The sequence below is a fragment of the Lepidothrix coronata genome, unplaced genomic scaffold (genome assembly GCF_001604755.1).
Source record: "Lepidothrix coronata isolate B3197 unplaced genomic scaffold, Lepidothrix_coronata-1.0 Scaffold166, whole genome shotgun sequence".
NCBI lineage: Eukaryota > Metazoa > Chordata > Aves > Passeriformes > Pipridae > Lepidothrix > Lepidothrix coronata.
In genome coordinates this window covers 967,261-992,229 of record NW_016690346.1, presented here as the reverse complement: position 1 = coordinate 992,229, position 24,969 = coordinate 967,261, and the positions used below count along the sequence as shown (strand labels likewise).

General features: G+C 34.4%; 1 protein-coding gene across 15 annotated transcripts in view; it reads left to right on the top strand.

Moving 5' to 3' along the window:
- Positions 1-24,969, top strand: part of ASPH (aspartate beta-hydroxylase) — a 107,982-nt gene that overhangs the window by 33,774 nt on the left and 49,239 nt on the right. For 5 of the 15 annotated variants that reach the window (XM_017829620.1, XM_017829630.1, XM_017829631.1 and 2 more), the window contains 11 exons: positions 4,654-4,743; positions 6,156-6,230; positions 6,725-6,886; positions 8,498-8,557; positions 10,107-10,163; positions 10,673-10,717; positions 13,741-13,779; positions 14,679-14,723; positions 14,836-14,877; positions 15,859-15,909; positions 16,740-16,784. In XM_017829620.1, coding sequence (XP_017685109.1) covers positions 4,654-4,743; positions 6,156-6,230; positions 6,725-6,886; positions 8,498-8,557; positions 10,107-10,163; positions 10,673-10,717; positions 13,741-13,779; positions 14,679-14,723; positions 14,836-14,877; positions 15,859-15,909; positions 16,740-16,784 — 711 coding nt within the window. Of the gene's footprint in view, positions 1-4,653; positions 4,744-4,903; positions 5,949-6,100; positions 6,231-6,724; positions 6,887-8,497; positions 8,558-10,106; positions 10,164-10,672; positions 10,718-13,740; positions 13,780-14,678; positions 14,724-14,835; positions 14,878-15,858; positions 15,910-16,739; positions 16,785-24,969 lie in introns of those variants that run through there. The other 10 variants (XM_017829621.1, XM_017829634.1, XM_017829627.1 and 7 more) reach the window with 10 other exon arrangements.

The following is a 24,969-nucleotide window of genomic DNA, read 5'->3' as shown; positions in this document are numbered from 1 at the left end:
GATGAAGAAGAAAAAAAGAAAGCCAGGAAAGGAAAAGATGCTACTGATCGAAAGGACAAGAAAGCTGTTGATATGAATAAATTAAAGAAAGATTCAGACAGAGGAAAGGAAAAAGGCCTAGACAAAAATGTAAAATCCAAGGAGACTACAAAAAAATCAGCCAGTGAAAAGGATGGTACTACTCAGGTGGGAAAAGACAAAGAAACAAAAAAGATAGTCAAAAACCAATCCAAGGAAGACAAGAAAGAAAAGAAATAAACAGTTCCCATTCTGCTACAGAGGAACAGACTTCAGGAATGAGAAATTCAGCATAGTTATATGAATGTGGTAAAAATGGCAGTAAGAAAATAATGTTTTCTGGAAATAAATGTGAAAAAAGGCTATATATAATAATTTTTTGAAAACTGTTCAGTGTGTACTAGTATGGTAAACACAAAGCAGAAAGACCTGCTGTGAAACTCAAGTATGTACATATGTTAATGTGCCTGGCTACCAGTGGGTATTGAAAACATCCCAATGTCACTTCAAGCCTACTCTAAATATGGGTTTGGGGCTTTATGATTGATTTTATTTTTTTTTTTTTTAACCTTCCTTGTTTCCATGTATTTAGGTACTATTTTCTTGATGTGGAGATGAAAGTTTAATATTGTGTTTGAAATGCAAGTTTAAAAGCAATATTAAGAGAATTATCTGGACACATGTAGAGGAAACTCACAGACAAAATATTTCTGTTTCATAGAAACAACGAAGAGGAGCATTAATGGACGGTGTTGTCATAGGAACTTATCAAATAAATGTAAATTATTCCCTCCTAAAACGTTTTTTCCCTAGGTAAAATGTTTTTCCCTAAGAAAACTATTTTATACGCAGTCAAATCCACTTCAGTGTTGCACTTGTTTATGGGACTCCAGTGTATACTCAAGCAATACATTGCAACATTTTTATCTATTGATCCATATTGAAAATATGTTTTACTTTTCTTCAATCCTCTATTTATTTATTTAATTATTTACTTAGTTCTATATAGGTTGGAAAGCTTGATTCATAGTCACTTTTCAGTGAACTGTGTCCTGATTTTTCTAAGTTTTCCAAGTTCTTGGGTAATGAACACTACTTAAAATTAGGCCACCTATTTCACTATTAATAAGCATTGTTGGATTCCATTTACACTTAAGAAGTGATATGCTACTACTACTCTGTTCTGGTTGAACTTGTTTAGAGAACAGCTTATATATATTGGCAACTATTATTTCCTTCAACACTTTTCAAGTGCATGGTACTTCTATAAGCAAGGTCCTGTGTTAGTTTGCTCTTACAGCTTCTGTATTTGTAGCATCAAGGAAGGATTTATCCAGCAGTCTCATTAGAATAAATAAAGTTACGAAACGTTCTGCAGAGATATTAGAGATCTTTCAGTATGTTATTGAATCTATAGTTGCTTTCAAGTTTATTTGGAAATTAATATTTTCTAAATAAACTCGAAAGCAAGTATATTGCAAGCAATTGCACAATATAATTACATAGGATTCAGAACAAAATTTGTAATGAAATTTTAAGATTTATTCATGTTATTAATTAATAACATATTAATTAATAATTATTAATACTGCAGTATTAGTTTAAAGAAAACAAAACTAAGGAGAAAAATTGAAAATGAGTATATGCATATGGATGGTAATATCAGATTGAAGAAGTCCTGAACATTAATTCTGTTTGTGGTTTTGCTAAAATTTTGTGTGTAACAGTTGGCAATACACTTAGCCATTCGATACATGTGTCTGTAACATGCCTTGATCCCTAGAGGTATAAAATGATCTGATTTTATATTGTTTTAAAGGAGATGAAACATTGTTCAAATAGTTATGAAAACCAGTTTGAGTTAAAGCTATAGAAAATAGTATAGGAGCTTAAGGTTCTAGCTGTGATAATTAACAGAGATGATATACCAAGGTATTTTCTAAATATTTATAAATGCATGAAGAGGGAGGGAAGAGATGTGTGTTGTGAACATTATAGTGTTTAGCAAAAAATATGGCAGAATGAAGATCTAATAAATGCACTTGCATAATGAGCATTCTCTTTTAGGTTTTGGTGATGATAGATGTATTTATTCAGCTTTGCTCTGATAAGTGTTAAGATAAATATTTGACCAGAGGATCATTCAAATCACACTTCTCAAGGATGGTGGCACAGTGGTATAGTGCACATCACTTTTTATTTTCTCCCATAATGTGACAGAACTTGTAACTGTGTGGGAGTAAAATTTGGAATGAGTTGCTTTTCTGATTAACGTATTGTTGTATCTATGACCCAAAGTTTATCTGGTTCTAAAAAAGTTGGGTGGGTTTTTTTTTTTTCAAGGAACATTTTATTTGAGCAGCACTCCAGGCTATACAGGTAGCCACACAATAAAATGATATTTTTGCCCCTGAGATCTGTTGTGTTGTTGTACATCTCTATGACATGTTATTGTAATTAAAATTAATGTGGCAGTTTATCACATAAGCTAAAAAAATGGACCACACAAGCGAAAATTGAATGCAACTTAATAAGAATAAGAGAGAAAATAGTATCTTGCAAAAAGTAGATGGCTTAATGTATTCCGTACTCAACAGGATTGTGTAGGAATCAGTGATAAACATGAAAGATGTGTATAAAAAGCTTGAAAGTCAAGTTGAGAAATGCACAAGCAAAACCAAGAAGTACTCTTGCTAGTCCCTTCTTTCCTGTTAAGTACCCATAGTGCTTGTTGGCTGTGAAATACTGACTATCTTTTGAAATACTTTGACTCCATTTATTGTTCGTGAAGCAGAGCAGGTGGTTGTCTGCTACTGGAGATGTGGGTTATTGGAGCATATGAAGACTTATATGGAGGGGTGTATGTGTAAGGTCTGTGTGGCCGTGTCTGTGTTTGCAGATTCTGAAGTGTGAGATGGTGGCAAATATTAAGTAACTCTTTTTGTCTTCATCTAAAGGTGATTGTAGAAGGAAGTAAGTTCTTACCTTTGTAGCAATTAATATTCCTGCAGCAAAAGATTAATGTCTTAATAATATTTTTTAATGTTTTATGGGGGTTTTTTTAATAACACAGAAGAAAATTGGCAAAAAATTAAAGGTAAATTTGGTGCTTTTTTCCTAGCTTCATGATAGTGGAGTTAATCTGTTACAGTACTTTTGGATACAGCTTAACTTATCTTCAGGTTGTTTGAATTTTAATAATAGATCAAGATAGAATTTATTCTGGTATTCTGTTTCCACTACTTGAAATAAATACATGTTTTTCTCATGATGCATAGAATAATATCTCTGTTTTACACAAATTTGGGTTTAGACATACTAGTCCTTTTTGTATTGAGATATTTTTGACTCCTTTAGAAACATGGTAATTATTATTATTTATGTTATTCCACTTAAAAGTTACTTTTACAAGATGGTTAGCAGTACAGGAGTGTTCATTATATTGTAGCCTCTGCTTTATTAAATAATATTTTTCTATTGATTTCTGTGTATACAGCTCTTGAAAAACTAGTTTACTTTGGGCAGTGTGTGTATGTGTGTTTCTTTAAGGTAGTCTTATCATAATTGACCATGGATGTAGGATTATAGAAGAATGCCATTTGGAAGGGGCTTCAGGAGATCCTTATTCCAACATCCTGTTCAAAACAGGGTCACTTCAGAGGAATGACCAGGTTACTCTGACCATTATCCAGTGTGGTCTTTAAAACTTCCAAGGATGGGAATGCACAGCCTCTCTGTGCAGCCTTTTCCAATGATTTCACTTCCTTTGTGTCTGAGGGAGGTGCAGGCTGGATGCACGTGTGTGTAACTTTTTTCTTATGCCCTGTCTGAACCTCTTGTATAAGTCTTCCTTGAACCTTGCTAAAGGAGATTGGAGAAGAGAATTATCCTAATACCAGTAGATTCTTGAGCTTATGTTGTCTTAAGATGTGGCATAATCTTTCACGTCTAAGAGTTACCTTTATCTCTTACCAAGGTGTTGATCATTGCAGTTATTGGTTGCTTTCTTTTCATTGTGTTTTGATGTAGAAAGACTCTGTGGTATCAATAGTAAGCATTTAACTGGTGAAATTCCATCAGTCATACTTTTTCTGTAGTCATTTAATTGTCAAAAGAAGCTGGAGATTCAGATTACCTTATTTTGAAGAAACTATAGTTCTCTTCATAAGATCTAAGATGTAACACATGAATTTAAAATACCTCTTCTCTTTCTGTGAAGCTTTTTGTAAAGTTCAAATTAATTGTTCATAAAAGCTATAAAATTGATCATATAAAACACTTTTTGCCCAAATTGAAAACAGTGAAAAAAATCTGCTTCCTATTTTTCTGCTGGATACTGAATAGATGTTGAGAATACCATAGCCATTTGTTTAGTTAATTTGAAATAAAGTGCTTAAATTTGTCTCTTTTTCCCCTCCCTCACTATATGTCTTCCAAACATATTTGTTTACTGTCTGAATACACTTTAGTTTCTGTATGTATCACTGTATATCAGGACAGCCCTGCAATTATGATTGTTTGAATGCATTTTTGGAGAGTGTAACATCAGTTAATTTAATTGAAACAACTTTCTTAGTTTATAACTAAATCAGATCAAAAGGAGCATAAAGTTAACTTTATAACTGAAAAATGCAGGCCTTAAAGAAAGATCTGTCCCAGCACAGCCAACACCACCAGAATCTGAGGAGACTGTCCAGGCTGCTGAGAAGTCCTATGTCGAATCAGGTAAGGCCTATAATAAACCATAGGTGAAACAAAAGACGTGATGCTTCATTTGAATTATAATTCTGTTTCCTTAGCATGCAAACTTTCATAGATTTTGTGTTGCTTAAAGTTTATTTAACAGGAATCACTGTTGATAACTTTGTGTAAATTACAGTCCATGAGAAGTGTAAAATTTTGCTGTCTAGAAGATGCTCTAGTCAGCCCTCATGGTTACCATTGTATCTGTATCACATCAGAATAACTTTCTGGTAATGTACAGTTGTGCTTTAGATACATTTGCAACTGTATATCCAGTCAGAATAACAGCAGATTCTCCACCTTAAACAAAAAAACCCCCAAAGAACCAACTTCATAACACAATCAAATTTTCCCTTTTCCACTAAAACCAATAGTATATCATAAATACCATAAGTAGGGCTTTTACTGTTGAAAAAAAAACCCCAAACATTTTAAAAGCCCCATAGTATTAGTAAAATGTGTTAGGTTAAAGAAGGATTCAGGAAAAATGTTTACAAGTCACATTTCGTGTATGCAATTTGCATTTTAGTGTTATTCAGAGAGTACATGTTTTTTTCTGTTACTTGGAGTGGCTTATCCTACTTGATATTTAGATGAACCTAGCACATAAATACACAAGTATGGAGTATATGGCCAGTAAAACGGAATATAGATTTTGTTATAAGAGACTTGTGTTACTTTTTTTTTCCATAACTGGTACCATTTTAGGTCTTTATTTGAAAATGCAGCTGTGATCTGTTTTTTTTGTGCTGTAACATTTCTGAGTGTTAATTTCAGGACATTTATATGAAGGCAACACTTCATACAAATTCCTGTTATGTTCTGGGCTGGTGTATTAGATGCCAGTCACTTGTCCCTGAAACCAGTTTGTGATTTCTCCTGGCAATTCCTAGTAGAATAAGACCTTGATATTGTAATGTTAGTATCTATTTTCCCTGTTTATAAAGTCAACAAGACCCTATTTTTTGCAAGAGACATTTTGTTGTCAAATATGACATGCTAGTGCTGCTGCCTACATTGTAAGAAAATAGAGGATTAAAGTGTTAGTAAAATAATTCCTTCAATGAGAGTTCTTGGTTTGAATAGTTATCTGAGGTTGTTACTGCCCTTGAGAAAAATATATGTGCAGAAAATGTAGTGTAGATAAATTCTTTGAATTCATATTCAGAACAAATCTGATGTGATTGATGCAATACTTTCTATATTTGAGAGTAAACAAGACAAAATTGTTTTTGTAATTGCGTGAGTTGAAGAGGTTCACTGAGTCAGCCTCTAGGGAACTTTATGGAACAGAATAAGAACTTTACAGAGCCTACTAAGGGCTGTGAGCCTTGAGCTAATGTTCAGACATTGCCTTTTACACTTACTTTCACTGCAATTTATAATCCTTTTAGAGCACAAGACTGCTGACGTAGAATTGGAAGATGAAAGTCAGTCTGTTCTTCATGAAACTCTCCATTCCCAGCCTGGTAATGCATTAACACTTAGGAATCACTGAAGAGTTTATAAATACTGCCATAGGCTAGATGTATCTCAGTCTGGTTTTCATATGCACTTAAAGTAGTTTTGCCTGCATAAAACATTCTAAGCTCATATGTCATTTTCAAGAAAATTTGGAAAGTTCAGTCACCAAATCCTAAAACTATGGCCTCTTACCCAGAGGTGTTTGGCAGCAATAGTTCAAATCAGTCAGTTGACAAAAACTTGCTCAATATACTGTGTAGAGTGCAAGAATGCATAGAACAGAGATGGCCTTTACTGTGGGCAGTGAAGACCCTGTCAAGTCAGTGTAGATAGTTTGGGTTTATTGTGCTGGCAGGTACAGGCAAATCATCTGTCCCCCTCCTCGTACCCTCTAGAGAATTGTTGGAAAACACGAAGGGTGTACTGAAGACTGAATATTTGCTGGTAATTGAATATACCAAAGAGTATGTATTCACTAACAATCTGCATTATTGATTAGGAGAGAGGCACGAAGATGTAGATGAAAGTATAAGTGACCAGTGGCAAGTGAAGGAAGAAATACATGGAGAAACTTTTGAAGCTCCTACAACAGATGACATGCACAGAGGATTAGAGAATGAAATGCCAGAAGCATATGAGACACCAGACTCAATTCAGAAAGGTATCTGAATGATTAAATACATTTAAAATTAAATTTACAAAAAAAGAACCCAACCAAACAACCCAGACAAATGTAAACATCTCATGAAAAGCTTGACTTGTAATTTCTGCTTAGACTAGAGAAGTAGCAAGTATCAAACACAGATAGCATTATTTAGCAAATAAATATCTTTTAAATCAAAATGGTATATTTTAATGCTTTGTGTTTTGGAATTCAGGTAACTATATATTATTATTTAATTAATGCTGTATTGGTTTTCAACCAAATTAATCTGTGCTCCAGATATGCATATCTCTCCACAATACAGGGATGACTATAATCATATAGAATGGTTGGAAGGGACCTTAAAGATCAGCTAGTTCTATCCTCCCTACCATGGGCAGGGACACCTTCCACTACGTCAGGTTTCTCAAAAGCCCTTTGCAGCCTGGCCTTGAACACTTACAGGAATGGGGCATCCACAACTTCTTTGGGTAACATGTTCCAGGTGCCTCACCACCCTTACAGTAAGGAATTTCTTTATATCAAATCTAAACCTACCTTCTTTCAGTTTAAAGCCTAACCTTTGTTCTATCACTACGTGCCCTTGTAAGAAGTTCTTCTTCAGCTTTCTTGTCCTTATGGGACTGAAAGGCTCCCATAAGGTCACCCCAGAGCTTTCTGTTCTTCAGGCTGAACCCCAATTCCCTCAGCCTTTTCTCAGAGAAGAGGTGTTCCATGTCCAGCCTCTCACCTACTAGCAGCCTCAACTCCTTGGCAGGGCTGCTCTCAATCTGTCCATCCCCGTCAGTAATACCTGTATAGAGTCTGTTTCTGGAATTCCTGGTTTATTTAACTAAATTTTAAGAGTTTATTAACAGAGCCTTTTCTAGACAGACTTATTCTTCTTCCATTCAAATGTGTCTCCCTAAGAGGTTGTTATGCATCAATTATGTTGTAAGTCCTGCAAAGATGAAGACATCATATAAAAAAGATGCTCATATCTTGCTGCCTTGGGGCTTTGACAGGATGATAAAAATTATAGTAAAAATATTTAAGCAGAATCATATGATCTAATCCAACCTGGGGCAAATGATTTCTGAATGCTTTATCTGCCCTACTGGAAATCTTACACATCTCTTAATACATCTCTTTGAAAAACTCATGTAACAGATGTCATCTGAAAGTTTTAATTACTGGAAGTACACTTAGATTCTTTCTTCACAACAGAAGTAATTCTTTCAATCTGGGTCTATTATACCTCTCTGTTTCTGTATCTCCTTTATTCATCCACAGTTCAACTTAAAGTAGGACACTAGAGGAGATACTCAAATTCCAGTTACTTTATATCATTGCAATTAAGAAGGCAAAGTAAATACATTCTTATTCCTTCACATTTACACAAAACTTTCTGTGGATAGTCATCTTTTTTGAGCAAGTGTGTATAGAGTTTATTCATATATACACATTCTCAATATTATATAGAAGAATAACATTGTATTATATTATTTTTGCTTAGAATTTCTGCTTAGAAATTTGACTCCATTCTTACATAATATCTGTTATAGGGTTTGTGGTATTGTGTATTAATATAAAAATGTTACAATTTGTATAAACATATTTGTTTTTCAGATGCTGATCTTTTGGCAGATGGTCTTGAAGCAGTGGAGTCTGAGCCCTATGAAGTTCCAGGTATCATTTTATTTTTCTAAACTAAGTAATACTGGTTTTCTGCCTAAGTGTAAAAAATTATATGAGAAAGAAAAATAGAAACTGTTAGACTGGTTTAGAAATATGTAATTTTGAAATTTTTTTCTCTAAATAACTTCTGTATTGTCATGGATATTTTTACGTTGAGATGACTGTATCATACTTGCTGTTGAAAGTCTTTATTAGTGGATGACTGGAATGGGAACTTTGCTTTCATTGCTGCACAGACTTTATATTTACTGTGTGTTTCTGGGTGTTGTGTATGATTGGGATCTGGCTAGGCAAGAGATCTGTGGTTTATACAGTCTAAGAAAGTGAGAATAAGATTTATTGCTTATATTACTGCCTTCTTACAGTTTGCAATACTAAACTTCTTCTAGACTGTTATTCTTGGCATCAGAAGCATCCAGTTTTTAACTTTTTCTTCAGGACTGTTTGTTTCTTTGTGTCTGACTACTATGAGAGAGTGAGTCAGCGCCAAGGACATGATTCTGAACTATCCTTGTGCTATCTTTCTGCTCACCTTAACACATCTTGAAAGCTTTTTGAAATTTTGCCTGGACTAATCCAATTAGTTTATAGTCGTCTTCCGATTGTGCTTGATATCATGTACAATGACATTAGCTCATCTTTCCCATTATGTAGAAGCATTAGGTCGATATTACAGTTTCCCTGCTGTCTGATAAATATTTTCTTCAGGATTCTAACAGTGTTTATTTATAGTACAGACAGCCTTTTCCATTTACATTAGACAAGGATTTATGTTTGGACTGGGCTTCTTCTTTTTGACTCAATGTTAGTTCTGGACTTTGCAGTCCTGTTTGATGCCAAATGTGACAGAAAAGTAGAAAAAAAATTGTTTACTCAGCTAACACTGTTTATTCCAAACTATGTAGGAGATTACTGCTTTCCAGTTACTGGTTTAGAATCCAAGCTGTGGTGGTTAGTTTCTTACCTTCAGTATCGTGTTTTTTCAGATGTGTCATACCAGGTATATCAACAACATTGCAAAGAATTGTAGTCATAGAGGAGAATAATACACATATTTAGCTAGGTAGTGAAAAGAAGTAAATTGCAGTAAATCTGTGATGCCAGAAGTGAAGTACATATTTTGCAAGGTTTGATTTCTGGCTCATACCTTGTCTTCTGTGGATCATCATGAAGTCAGACTCCTGCATGTCAGTTAAGAAGATACTGTAGAATTTGAAGATAGAGGAAGTTTACATTTTCATTCATATTAAAAAATATTAAAAAATATTAAAAAATATGCTGGAGAGTAATGGCTCACGTGGATCTACTTTTCATACAGATTGTATAACAGAGGACTACAAGAGAGAGTGACCCAAGACCTTCCATTAGATTGCCATGTGTAAAGTTGTATCAGTTTGTAAAGTTTTAATTTGTCAGTTTTCAACTAAGGAGCTACATTTAGCTATTGACAGATGCATTATGGATGCAAGTTAAAACAATCAAATATTTTTTTAAAATCCTATTTTTTATGTCAAAATATTTATTCATATTTAATTTACAGCTTCAGATGATTATGTTGTATCTATGGAGGGAAGAGTAAATGATCCAGAAGCTCCAGGTTTGTAAATTTTCATTACTTCAGATGATGATATAATCTCACATTTTTTAAATCTACTACAAAGTAATATATCATATTGACTGTTTCATCACAGTTTTATTTTCAAACAGTTTTTAACTTGTTTCAAGTAAGCCTGATTTTTTTACCACTGTGTTACCATTACATTTATGAGCATAACACTTCATGAGTCCAATCCACAAATACTTACAATCTTGTTCTGTCAAGAGTCTTGCAGTCTAATCAATGGATTGATTGTCCAAGACCCACTTATGTTCTTAATTTTAAACTCAAATACAAATGTGCATGAACTTATTATATTCTTTGTCTTATGGTGCATTTCCTGGATGTGTTTTACAATTCAGCTGTTACTTTCACATAAAATATTGTAGTATTAACTCAGTATATTTAGTTCTGTTATTCTTATGCTAAATATGTGACTATTTAAGTTCTCATGTGCTATTTAGCTATTGCATGAAAATTGATGGAAATGTAAAATATTTTTATTTAAGGTGACTCTGAGGTAGTACTAGAAGATGCTATGGAACATTACACAGGTATAGTCCAAATTCTTATTTCTTTTTATTGAAGTTTCATTGAATTTTGTCCCCAAACCAAACAATCATACAAAAAACCCACCCAACACTCAAAACATTGGAGCTCTTAGATAACTTTCATTCCTTAATGAGTTATTACATCTATGTTTTTGATTATATTCTGAAAAAATACTAAGAGCTATATGAGTACTACTGCTCTTTAATATCACCCAGATGGGCAGAATAATATTTTGAGGGTTGAATTTTCAGGAGAATGGATATTGGTATTTTAAATCATATAGAAGTGTTTGTGGATAAAAAAGTATATATGTCAGAGATGTTGAAGTTAATGTGATGTCAAGAAGAAAGTAATGTCTTTAAATTTTTTTTTAAAAGCAAGCAAACCATAACAAGATTCCAAAATTTCACTGTAGAAGTTAGCTGTACATAGAAATGATTTAAGAATATTTTGATTCTGAATTATAGGTAATTTTTAGATGGCTTCATGACCTGTGTAAGAAAGCCTACCGATAATGCTTTATCATTTTTAAGTCTGTCTTTCAATGCCAGAAGACTTTTAGTGGCCCAAAGGTGTATTTAGCGCATAGTCTGTGTCTTTCGCAGTCTGCAGAAAATAATTATTTGCCTCAGTGATGATGCCCTTGACAAAATGTCTTGGCATTAATAGGATGGAAAACCAAGAGACCTCTAGATTTTTTCCTGGGGCTTATTTTTTACCCATCTTTCCAGGAAATATTTATTTTACGATCAGTTCCCAGACAGGAATCACTTCCTCTTGCTTCTCGCACCTAGATATGAAGAAGTGCAACTCTTAATCTTTACTTTCAGGCTTCTTCATATGTAGTGGTGACATGGACAGAAAATGCTTCCATGCCCTCGGGAACTGTTATTTATATCGGCTTTTTGAGTAAGCTCAGCTTTTTGATCAGGGAGGTAACTGAAGTAATTTACATCAGCTTTTCATAAAATCAGTTGCAAAAGTATTTCATGTTCTGCAGTCTCTTCTGGCACCCTGGCACCATAACAGTGAATCACTCTATTTTGTGAGTAACTCATGTGCTTCAGCAAGCAGTGGTTTCATGTGCAGTTGCCTCTGTGTGCTACAATGAGAGTTCTAAATAGCATCAGATCCTCTGATTAGGATGATAAAAAGAATAGGAATTTTTCTCCAAAGGAAATTCTAAGGTAGCAGGTGACTGTCAAAAAATTTATTGTTCTTTGCTTGCCAGGCTTCTTTATGCAATAAATTATTCCCACAGTTCACCATAATCTGTGGCAAACTGCTTTTCTCTTGATAAAAGTTCGCTTTTTCATGGCATAATTTTGCCTTGCTTTCAAGTTCTCCCTTGAAGACGTTCTGGTTGTAAGAGAAAGCACCATGCGTTTGTACTTCTTGGAGGAATTTCAGAGCTCCAGCCTGGAGCAGTGTGGAAGAAAAAGACGGGTCAGCTGATCTGCCTTTCTGTGACACACCAGTTTTTCCTTAGGAGTTCAGTCTGTCAAGTTTCGGGGCATGTTCACGTTCATGTGCTAGACACCATTTTAGCAGTTGTACCCCTTTTCCATCCCTTTTGTCTATGGGCCCATCTTTCTTGTACCTTTTTCCACGCTTTTGGTTGGATTGAAAGTGAAACAGATTTGCTCTGTTTCTGGAGAAAAGCAGTTTTAGCACCTGTTTTTTAAAGTCAAAGAAGGGATGGAGACCATTGTGGAGATCTGAAATTCTTTCTCTCAAATGTAAAGCTTGTGGTTTTGGCATGGGCTCCAAAACTGCAGTTCACTTCCTCAAGAAGATTCAGTTTAAAACTTGAGATGCAATTGTCTGTGAAGTCAACAGAAGTGTAAGCTTCTCTATTCTGGAGTCAGCGTATCTTCCCCATCTCTATCAGATGCTTCCCCTCCTCTGGCAAGACCCTCTGATGAAATGTTTTCTTAAATTCTGGTGCTTTCTGGAATTGTCAGAAAGCTGAGGGCAGTGCCAAGAGGATTGTTGGCTAGAGCAGTTCAGTTTCTTTTGTGACTCTTGCTTTGTATGACTTGGTTCTTAATTCAGTCAGGGACCAGCTCTAATAGGATCATGGTTCCTGTAATCACATCACTGAGGTTATTGCTAATGCTAAAAATTCTGTAGTTGAAATAAGTGTATGATAGCCTACAGTGGAGTGTGTAAATAGATTGATCATATAATTTGGAATAGAAGAACTCAGTTATTGTACACAACTTTCAGTAGTTTTATGAAGAGTTTGCTACAGCTTGTAGCAATGAAACTGGAGAAGGAAAGCAAGTTTGAGATTTTCATTAGAATTAAAGAGTTTTGGATGGTTTTTTAAGGATATTCTGTAAGAACTTTTTTCTAAGGAATGTAGGGAGAGCCATATGACCATTAGTACCTTATAAGATGAATCACTGTTATAAAGACATGAGGGGTTTTTGGTTGGTTGGTTGGTTTTTTAAATCTTACGTAATTGGCCAATTGACCTTTTTCAGATGAGAGTTAGTACCTGTTAAGATAATGAAATCATTCAAAACACTGAATGAACTTTGAACTTCTTTAGTTCTAAAATTTACAGTGAGTGTATATTGAAAATTCAGACAATGGATAGCATTTTCCTCTATTTTCAGACATTATCTAAAATTAAATATTTCGTATTCTTAATCTATTTCTTCAAAATTACAAAATTTAGGCTGGCTCTTTACTCAGATATTAAGAACATAGAAAAATTATAGCAACTGTACAGAAGTATGGATTTAATGTTGTCATTGTTTTCAGCATTTCACCTGTGTAGATAGAAAGGCTTGAAATTTCAGCAGTATGTTCACATTAAGTATATTTTTTTTGTGTGTGTGTAAAATTTCTACTACAAGCTCCCAAGAGGGTTCATGTATCTATTCAGACCCCAAAGTAGGGAAAGTTTTTTAAGGACTTTATCATTAAAGAAGTTACCTGGATGCTTAACAACCAAATTTTTAAGATATTTTTTCCTATAAACCACCCAGCAACTTTATTTTTTCTTTCCTTTCAGAACCCAAACATGAAAAGCAGACTGAGACTCAAGACACAGGTATATACATATATATATAAATGCATATGTATGTATGTATATGTATATGTGTGAGTGGGGTGTGTGTAACTCCCACACACATCCCGCCATCTGTATATATTTCTATTTATGAAATATATTAGAAAAGCTTTGTTTCATATGTCAAGTAGAAATACCTCTAAATAAGTGTTATTGGAATGCATATTGTTTTCAAAATCAGAGAAATATTTTAAGCAAGTTAGCGTAACAATTATCAACTTAATCTTGCTGTTTATATATATTGAGATATATAATCTCTGTGACCTTCAGTTATGACAGTTGCCAGTTACGGCAAAGGTTTGTTACGCTTTTGACTATGAGCTGAGACACCTTTTAAGATGCTGTCCTTGAGGATTCATCTTTAAGGTCTCAAGTGACACGAAGTGGGGTATCTGAGGCTTTTAGTGGACAGTTGGAACACAGTAATTCAGCACAGACAATGAACCTGCTGCCTGCTGTGATCTTTGCTCAGAACCTTGCAAGCAGTGCGTAAGATCATTCAAAATGTACAGGCTGCCAATACTAACTCTACTTTGATGCAGACTTTTGTGGGTACATTTATCTAATTAACAGAAGCAATTAAAAATTGTCTGCAGTACCCTCTCTGCATCCTGTATACTTTGTTGTCTTGAAATGGCAGCTCTTTGGAGTCATCTCAGACAGCTGAACTCAGACAGTTCTTTAGTTTAGAATGAAGTAAAGGAATTCTCTAGTGGTTTTTTTCCCCTCAAATTCATCAGAGTTCCTGTTTGTCAATAGCAGTTTACTGTTCACAGGTAAACATGTCTGTGCGCTAGTTGTGTTATTCTGTGCTTTGTGTAAATTCCATAAATTGAGGGCTTGACTTCATTATTGCTCTGAATCAAATGGGTTTTTTTTAGCTATTCACGACCTTCCAGAGGAGGTGAATGAAGCCACAGAGCCAGGTATATATTTTGTAACTGTGATCTTAAAGTCTTTTGATAAAATATATGCATTTGAAAATCTGACGTTAAAAAAAAAGAAAGTTCATTATATACTTTTCCCTTTTTATTATAGATAAAGTTACTGAAGATTTTGATGTTGCTAAAGATGTTTCAGGTACGAGTTTTTATAGTTTGTGAAAGAAAAAATTTATATTAATATAATTAAAAAACAAGCAAATGAAAAACAAAGCAGATAAATGTGTATGTAGAATCATCAAACAGTTTGGGTTGGAAGAGACATTTAAACATCACGTGGTTCAAACTCTGCCATGGCCAGTGACATCTTTCACTAAGTCAGATTGCTCAAAGGTCTGTCCAGTCTGACTTGGAACACTTCCAATGATGGAGCATCTCTAGTGCTCTGGACAACCTGTTCCAGTGTCTCACCACACTCAGAATAAAAAATTTCATTCGTATGTCTAATCTCAATTTACCCTCTTTCACTTTAAAACCATTGCTTCTTGTCCTGTTGCTGCAGGCATTGGTAAAAAGTGTCTCTCTGTCTTTCTCACAAGATCCCTTGTTGAAAGGCTGCAATAAGGTCTCTCTGCAGCCTTCTCTTCTCCAGACTGAGCAACCCAGCTCTCTCAGCCTTTCTTCTTAGGAGAGATGCTCCAGCACCTGACCCCAGTGCAGGAACTTGCGCTTGGCCTTGTTGAACTTCATGATGTTCATATGAAGTACTTACTCCATTCCTCAAATTGGAGCTCTGTGTTAATTTTTGATGTTGCCACTCAAAACGATTAAGTTGTAAATTTTTGTTTGCTGTATTGGTATTGGGAAATTTTAAATTACTACTGTGTGATTTAAAGATTTGTTCTTAGAAGTTAAAAATGTCATTAAGCAAGTTTTTTTCAAACGTCAGCTAGAGCTAAGTGATCTAAGTAGTTTAGTTTGAGCACAGTGTGTAGCATTTGATGCTATATTTATTTAGATTTTCTGTTTGAAAAATGCATTCTAATGTAATTAAATGGGGAAACAGCAGTTTCTCTTCCTTCTCATTTGATACTGATTTGATTGTGTGGGTGCTGGGGGATAAGAACAAAATTGTAAATGTACTATTTATGAATTTTAACACTTATTTTCTTTGTAACAGCAGGAAGTAAGCAATCAGAAGATGATGTGGCCATTGAACCAGAGGAATCAGGTTTGTATGTTATGTTTTACATGGGTTTGCCACTTAAAAGAAAATTGAGAATTATAAATATTGTGAAGTATTTATAAGTTGAGAGTGCTACCAGCTCAGAAAAACTTACATTGATAAAAATGACCATATTAGGCCATATGATAAAACTGAAGATTTCTTTTCTTTGCTCTGTTTTCCACCAGCCAGTCAGTAGTGCATACTTGGGAAAGAGAGTATATGTGAGAAATCAAGTTTCCCCAACTTTGAGCTTTATTTGTGGGCTTCCCAAGTCACAGAATATATTTCCCTCTCTTTGATTCTTCTTATTGTCTACAACCAGCATCCTGGCTATTGTGAAGTTTTTTCTGGTGAGCCTGACTGCATTAATAGGGACTGTGTGCAGCCTTCAGTCTGTTAGCAGTAATAACACTTGGTGATGTGTGACATGTCTAATTTAAACATACATATGGAATTAAAAATAATTGAATTTTGAGGTCAAGTATTTCACAATTGCAGCTGGGAACATAATAAGTATATGAATTTTTCTAAGCCTGTAGTGCAGTAGCATGTGAAACTGGGAGATTTTTGCTTTGGGTAGTATAGTTTCAGAATTTTGAAGTATCATTTTTGAAACTGTGCAATTCTGCAATTTACTCATTGGCCTCCTTAAGTATTAATCTTCCCCTTGGAAAAATCCATCTGAGGAAGAAATTTGCATTCCACTTCTGCAAAAGTAGTATTACAGAGTGGTCTTGATAGGTCACTGTTTTGAACGTAAGAGAAAAAAGTGGCTTTTAAAAATATTAAGGGAGAAGTCCAGCTTGAGTTATTTTTACATTTTTGATTTACAGAAATACCTGTTCAAGCTGAGGATTATTCAAATGATGTTCGAGTGGGTAAGTCAATTTTAAATGCTTGGGATTTTTTAGAAAAGAAAAAATGAAGCTCTAGCTACATGGAAATTTATAAACAAATTACTTTGTGGAGAGGCATGAAGGGATATCATTAATGTCGAAGTTGCTTTTTGGTTTTGAAGCGATAATTTTTTTGGTGCACTTGATCAGTGGTAGCAGTAATTACTTGGTTAAATGAAAGTATTCCAAATAAACTATTAGTAGTTTTAATTTACAACTTAATTTGTAATGATTTCACACAGAGCTGGACAGTTTTACTGTAAAGGGAAATACAGCAATTTCAGGTCTCAGAATATGTGCATACTTCCTCTCCAGAGTAACTGATCATGGACAGTGATACTGTTAATTCTCTGAGTGTCAGTCAGATCTATTGGAGTTTGGCTGTGGTACATTCTTTGGGCAATGCTCTGGAAACAGGACTTTTTGTGTCGTGCCATTGCACTTTTCTTGACATAACTGATATCAAGAACAAGAGCACTTCCAGTTCTTCCATCTATTGCCTGGCAATAGTAAACATAGAGTTGACCAAAACCATTTTTAGAGTAGCTAAGTGGCTTCGGAATTTGGAGACTATATATTGTTACATTTCACTGCTTTTTGGAGTTAATTATTACAAGGTGCTAATTTGTTAGTTGTAACAAAGTAGTTGTGTTGAGTGAGAGTCGTATCTCGGGGCAGTAGATCAGCGTAGCTGCAATCCAAGAGCGCTGACGGCTGTATTTCTGCTTTGTTCTGATTACCCTGAGCACCTTTCTGGGTTAGTTAATCTTTGCACTGTGCAGAAGCTCTTATTAGGTGTGGTGCCCAGAGGGTTCTGGGGTGGTTTGTTTTTTTTCCATGCAGTAAAGGAAACTTCTGTTTGGCTCTTGGTTGTGCCAAAAGTAGCCAGAGAAGTGAAAAAATATAGGAGACCTTTGTGGTTGCCAAGTACAGATTGAAGGCATGGTTTAGGTAATATTTTAATTTATTTGCTGAACCTTAACTGAGGTGATTGGAAGTGCTCATATCAATATGTAACTGTGTTGTCTGTGAGGTCTTTCTAATCTGTTTATAACAGCCATATGGTGTGTTGAAATGTTTGAAGCCATAGATATCAATTAATAGACACCTTATGTAAAATGTTTTGTTTCATAATGAATATGGAGTATTCTTAACCAAAGCTTATAATCAGTATAAGAACAAACAGTAGCTGCTTTGACAGCATGGCAAGAAGTTCAGCAAAGGTAGTCTTGGTTTGGTCTGTTGTGCATTAAGTTGTAACGGTAGAAGAGGAAAACATGTTTTCTCTCAAAAAATATTTCTGCTTAAAGTTAAAATAACAAAAAGGCCCTTACTGGACTGTTAGAAAGTTTCCACTGCACAGTGCCAGTTGTGTTGATATGAAGATATTGAGATGATCTGTTGGCTTACATATACTATTTTAAGATTAAAGTCAGAATGCAAGTGCCAACTTGAAATCTTTAAGTTTTGGACCACATTTCTGTCACTTCTATGCTGTAATTTATGGCTCAGTCTTGCAGCAATAAATTAATAAAAATAATCTTAGGTGTTTTGTACAGTAGCGATGATTTCCAAAATATACCAATAGAATCATAGAATCAGTTAGGTTGAAAAAGATCCTTAAGGTCAAGTCCAGCTGTAAGCCTAACACTGCCAAGTGCACCACTAAGCAGTGTCTCTGAGTGCCACATCTACATGTCTTTTAAACACTGCCGTGGGTGGTGACTGCACCGCTTCCCTGAGCAGCCTCTTCCAGTGCTTAAACACCCTTTTGGGGAAGATATTTTTCCTCATACCTGATCTAATCTTCCCCTGGCACAACTCAATGCTCTTTCCTCTTAACTATCACTTGTTACTTGGCAGAAGAGACCGACCCCCACCTGGCTACGGCCTTCTTTCAGGTAGTTGTAGAGAGAGATAAGGTCTTCCCTGACCCTCCTTTTCTCCAGGCTAAACAACTCCGTCTCCCTGAGCCACTCCTCATAGGATTTATGCTCCAAGACCCTTCATCAGCTTTGTTGCCCTTCTCTGGACATGCTTCAGTACCTCAATGTCCTTCTTGTAGTGAGGGGCCCAAAACTTAACACAGGATTTGAGGTGTGGCCTCACCAGTGCTGAGTACAGAGGGACGATCATTCCTTTAATTGCAGATGTATTTTCAAATACAATGGTGGAAATGAACATAGTTGTCCACTCTCCTTTTGTTGTACTGTGATACTAAAAGAGTCTTTACTGTTTTCAAACACTGTTAGAATAATAGCATGTTCTAGTTTGAAATACTATGCATTCCTGATGCTTTCAAAAATTCTTTTAGATCTATTTTTTTTTACCTATATTTGTTTCCAAAACTACTGCAACACTTCTTAAATCACAAGGTTACTCTTACCTCTCATTGTTTCTGCACAAAAAGTAGAATTCAAGTAGCATCTCAGAAAACTGAGAAAAGAAACAGAGGACGTAAATGACTGTTGACCATGAATAAAAATAAGTATTAAATTATTATTTATTTCTGCTATTAAGTATGTTTATCTGCCTTTTTTGTATATGAATCTTTCAGTTCGAAAGCAACGTTACTCTCAAATATTCCTCTTAGAGTATGACATTCATGTTTACCAGGGATTTTTTAATATGTTATTTGTGATGGAGGATTCAGTACAGAGATTTTATTGTCAGAAGTCTTTGTGTTTAGGTATTCAAAGTCTAATATTTCCTGTTCTCTCAGCAATAATAATATTGAAGTTCATTGTACTAGAGACAACCAAGAACTCTCTTCTGAATGAAGAATCCCTTTATACACATATGCACTCTTTACATATATTTACATCTATTTATGTAGTATACATAACTTCAGGCAGTGTAAAAGAAATTCAGAATATCATTATAGTCCTTATTCTTCAGTTTTATAAATTGATGCAACTGCATTTCAACAGTTTCTGTCAGGTTGGGAGCAGCTGTTTTATCCTAAGGTTAAACATAGGAATTTAGTTTTTTTTAGAAAGAAAACAGGAGATAGTTCAGAGGCTGAATTTAGCTGTGAGAAACATTCTCACATCACCAGTGAAGAGATTGGGTGTGGGATTTGAATATGCTGGAGTGTAAGTCAAAACTTTTTTTTCTGACTTCAAGGTATATCAGAAAAAAGAAGTAATACTACTAAAATACATGTTTGGGTATCTGTAGGTAGTTTTTCAATTCTCTGAGTTTATTTCGAAAATTATTACTGGTATTCTTTTCCAGATGTAGGCTACTTTAGCTTCAGTTATAATCCACATTTTTGTAACTAATGCACTTGAATGATGCGATAGACCAGCTTCAGATTTTTTTTACTAATCCTGTTTTACACTGGCACATATAAATTGCAGTGGTTGTGATAGAGTGATTCTTGTTGGATGCATATTTTAGGGGAGACATATCGCAGGTTTTGGGATACCATTGCTCTCTGTATTTGGATTTTGATCCATCTTATATGATTTCAGATATAAAATATCTATGGGTTGTCCCACTCCTCCCCTTCACCTTGTATCCTTGACATTTTTATAACCCTACATTTATTTTACCAACTGCTGAAATCCCTTATGTGTAGAGAAGTTTCCACTTTAGAACTTTGACCCTTCCTTATTCCCTGGCTCCTCTTTTCCGATTGTCTGACTTTAACAAATAAAACCCAAAACCAAACCAAACAAAAAACAAACAAACAAACAAAAAAAAAAAACAAACAAAACCCACCAAATCAAAAAAAAATGTTTTAATGTGTTTGGGACATGGCCTAGATTTCCTTTACAAGGTAAATGAAGTGCCATATGGTAATAAAAAAATTTACTGTGTAGATATTTCCCACCTTATATGGCAACTTTGTGTATATTCCTTAAGGTAGCTCCTAGAAATTATAGCTTTCTCAAACTGACTAGTCTGATACAAAGTTGCATTTTTTACCATTTAAGATTTTTTTTGTTGTTGTTTTAGAGTGAGTTGTGTTTTGGTTGGTCCTTTAATATAGATTTCCCCTTATTTTTTCAGATACTTAAAGCTTCAAAAGAAAAGTCCCTACATCAGGAGGACCAGCCCTAACCATACGCTACAAAAGGGGAGCAGATGGTTGTAATAGATCTTATGATGTAATTACCAAGCAGTTCAGGGTTTGGGGAATGAACACTAAGATGTTGTAACTGGGTTTTAGCCAACTGTCATTTTAGTAAGCATTTTTAACATTTGGATGTTTAGTTTACATTCCTGTCTGATATTTTTTTTCCCTTGGTCAAGTTTAGTGAATTCATTATTTTTTTCTTCTGTGTTTGTGACAGAGTTGCAACTTTGAGCTGCATTTCATGTACTGTTTAAGCAATTGTTAATATTCTATTTATAACGTAGCAGCAAGTACATTTTTTTCAGATTTTAATATATATCTTTTGTTGTGGATTCGTACAGTATGTACAGAGCAGTTTGGTCAAATGAAACATATTATGAATTTTTAAATGTTTTATAACTGCTGATATAGCATACAGACTAATTGCATTTTATTAAAAACACTAATCAGGCACACACTATGCTGTGAAGTTTGACTTATCTCTCTTTGCACTGATGTTATGTCAACAGTTACACTACATGAATTTCAGGTTATTTTTAAATAGCCTAACAAGATGCAAAATGTGTGTGTTTAATTTATACCAATAAAAGGACAGATTACTAAATTACACTTTTCAAAAACCATTGATGCGTGAATTAGAACTTTTTATTTGTGCCCATTTGATTTATAAAGCAAAACTGTCTGGAGACTACATGATAGCCTGTCAGGATGTTCGTAGAGATTGCAACAAAACTGAGTTGCTGGAATCAGGTTGAATTTAGTAAAATTTTTCTAGCTTGCCTCCCAATATAATGATCTCAAAGCTAGATTTAGTTAGCTTTACATTGAGTAAATTATTTAAAAACTTAAGTGAGTATAAATACTTGATTTGCAAATTTTATTAAAAAAAAGGAAAAAATTTCGGAAATTCAACCTTTGGAAAAGTTTGATGTCAAAATTTAAGACCTACAGTTATAAATACTTTTATAAATGGTGTGAAATGGTACTCTTGAAATTTAGACTGTGAGTGATTTAGGATTTTAATATAACAGGTGTGGTTTTTACCTGTTCTGTGCTGCTGTTCCACAATTATGGAGACATATTTTATTCTTTGGTATTTTGCATGTGTTCCTTTTTGGCTCAGGAATAATTGCTGTGATTTTAGGAAGTTGCCAAGCCTGATACAGGAGCTTAGGAGAAATAAAGTAAGATAAATTTATAAAAAGAAAAGTCAATTTGGTAACCCTAATAGTGGTTGCCTTTGGGTTTACAGGGAGATTTTCAAGTTCTGTAACACTGTTTTGAAGTCAGGTTTCTAGATGCTTAACTTTATAGTGAAAGGGGCATCATATATGCTTGCCTTTTTTTTGGTATTGGGATTTCGGTGAGACTCCACGTGAGTGTTGCATCTGATCAACAAATACAGATGTCCCAAAGTGATTTCTGTAGACTTTTCAGGAAAGCAATAATACTCTTAGACTGTGATGTGTTTTGGGATGGGATGTTGTAGTAAAATTACCTGTGATTGTGAATTGCAGAGCAATAATTTTTACAAAGCCATATTTTGTGAAGAATCTTGGTAATAATTTTAGAATGGTGAATGGAGGACTTTTTATATACCAGTGGCAGTCTATTTGTAGAATTATGGGACTGTGAGAGTATATTATGCTGTGATCAAATTTTAAGTATTTTGTAACTGGGTATGTGATTTTACGTGCTTCATGTTTACAAAAATATGCCAAGCTGAGCAAGGTCAAGTGGACTATTGAAAAATGTATATTTAATCCATTTTATTGTTTGACTGCAATAAAACACAGAAGAATATCTTTGTCTTTCTAGTGTCATTATTTATTCCTAAATATGGTAGATATTAACTATAGGGATAATTGACTCATCCACTAATTAATATTAATTTTTAAATTATAAATTGAATATTTAAAAATATATTTGAAAACATTATTTACAAGGAGGAGGAAATATAGCAAGTAAAATTAATTTTATTTCTGACTGCTGTTATGTGAAGGAAACAGACAGTACTCTAAGGTCTGTGTCTTCTATAATTGCATTCTGTTTGCCCTTTAGGAGCATTAACATTCCATGACCAGTTTGGCCTGAATTTTTCCCATGATACATAATTTCTGTTTGTAACTTAAAATGGATGCAATAGCATTCTTTAACAAACACAAACGTCCGGGGAAAGTGTGATATCTACCTTTCATACAGAATGTTATGGTTACGGTCCATAGTTAGATTAGAAACCTAGTAAGGTCTGCACAATTCTCTGTTTGAAAGCAAAAGTATTCCTTCAACCTTTTCAGTTTTCAAAGACCTCCATAGCTTTAATAATCCAATGTTTCTGAATGTTAGTCTAAGAAAATGTCAAGAGATTACATTTTCCTTATATTTTCACATTACTACATTGCCTCTTATTATATTTCAGTGAATCTAGGAAATCTTGGATTCAGTTGCTTTTTTTGGAAATCAAAGGAAGAAATACCAATTAGCAAAGAGTAGGATGCTAAAGTTGTATTTTAATACCAACAATTTACTACAATTTAAGTGACTTTTTAACATTCTCTGTAATTGAAAAGATATCATATCATGGCACTTCTGTCTAAGGCATAAAGAAAATACTAAGATTTGATATAGGAAAGATACTGAAAAATTTAGTGTTTTTACTGAATATCATTTGTAATTTTACATGTTTCAGAAGTTATATGTATGTAAATAAATTGTATTGTACACTTATAGTGTTGATTGAGATTCATGTAAAATCTGCAACATCTGAAATACATTTTTAATTGTGACTTGGGTCGTTGTCACATGCAGCCACAAACACTTAGATGTATTGTAGTATGAAAAATAAATTTATTCTTCATCGTAGAAACCTTCTTGGGAATATCTGGTGCATTCGTTACACAGTGATAGCAGTCCTAGCCTGTACAGCTTAGCTAAAGCTGTTTTGTCTGTGATTCTGATCTAGGTTTGTTTTGCTGGAAATGGAGAAATTGAGTAAAAGATGAAAGGGGTTTGAAGAGCTAAGATTTTGTTTGTTTGTTTGTTTGAGCTACAATTGATTTTAGTTGATGACAAAATAGTCTTAAAATTTATTATCATATCCCTGTCTTTGAGATGGCACATTTTTAAACCTTTATCAGAATAGCATAATTAAAACCTTTCGCACCATCGAAGTATCCTAGGGATCAGTGTGGAGGGAAAAAAGTAATATGTGCTGAATATGTTGCTGAAGTGAATTCTTAGTTAAGTGTGGTGAGAGCTGAGAGAAACAAGATCTTCAGAGCTAACATGATCAAGTTGTGATGAATTTCAGAAGCAGCTACCTAGAAGGAGAAGCTGGAGTATTAAAAGATCATGGGAGAGGCTTTGGTAAAATCAATGGCAGCTAATTTAGCAGAATCCAGACTGAAAAAAGTCCGAGAGAGAGTTTGGAGAACTGATTCTAGTGCATAAATAGGTATAGAGAACTGTAGATTGTATGTTGCATGAGTCTCAGTAGTAAAGAAATGTGAAGCCAGACAAGAAACAGGAGGTAGAAGCAGGCTTTAGAGTGATGAGGTTATACCTTATTCTTCCTGCGATGACAGAGAAGTTGCAGAAATAACATGAATGTCCAGGATGTGTGGAAGCAGGTTACTGAGTGACCGAGAATGAAGTAGAGAGAAGAGGTGAGGTGAGAATATCGGTGTTGCTGATAAGGGAGAAGATAGAGGGAAAATGGATGGCTAAGTAGCATGCTGTATCACGGTAATGCGAGCTGATTAAAACAATAGAAATATGAGTATATAAACTGTTCTGTGTAAAAGCTGTAAATATAAACTGTTATCTCATCTGGACCTGCATTACTGCTCTTTTTAAAATGCAGTGTTTCTGATGATGTACAGATATACACAACCATTTTCTTTATTGTGTGTTATGCACAAAAAAGTAGAAAAGTCAGTGTTTTAGGAAGTACTGCATAACACTTCCATTAATATACTCTTATAGTAATAATTATCACTTAATATGTAATTGACTCTATACATCTTTTGTAATTTCTTTCTATTTAATTGACAATCTAGATTTCATGATGTAATTGAAGGGGTG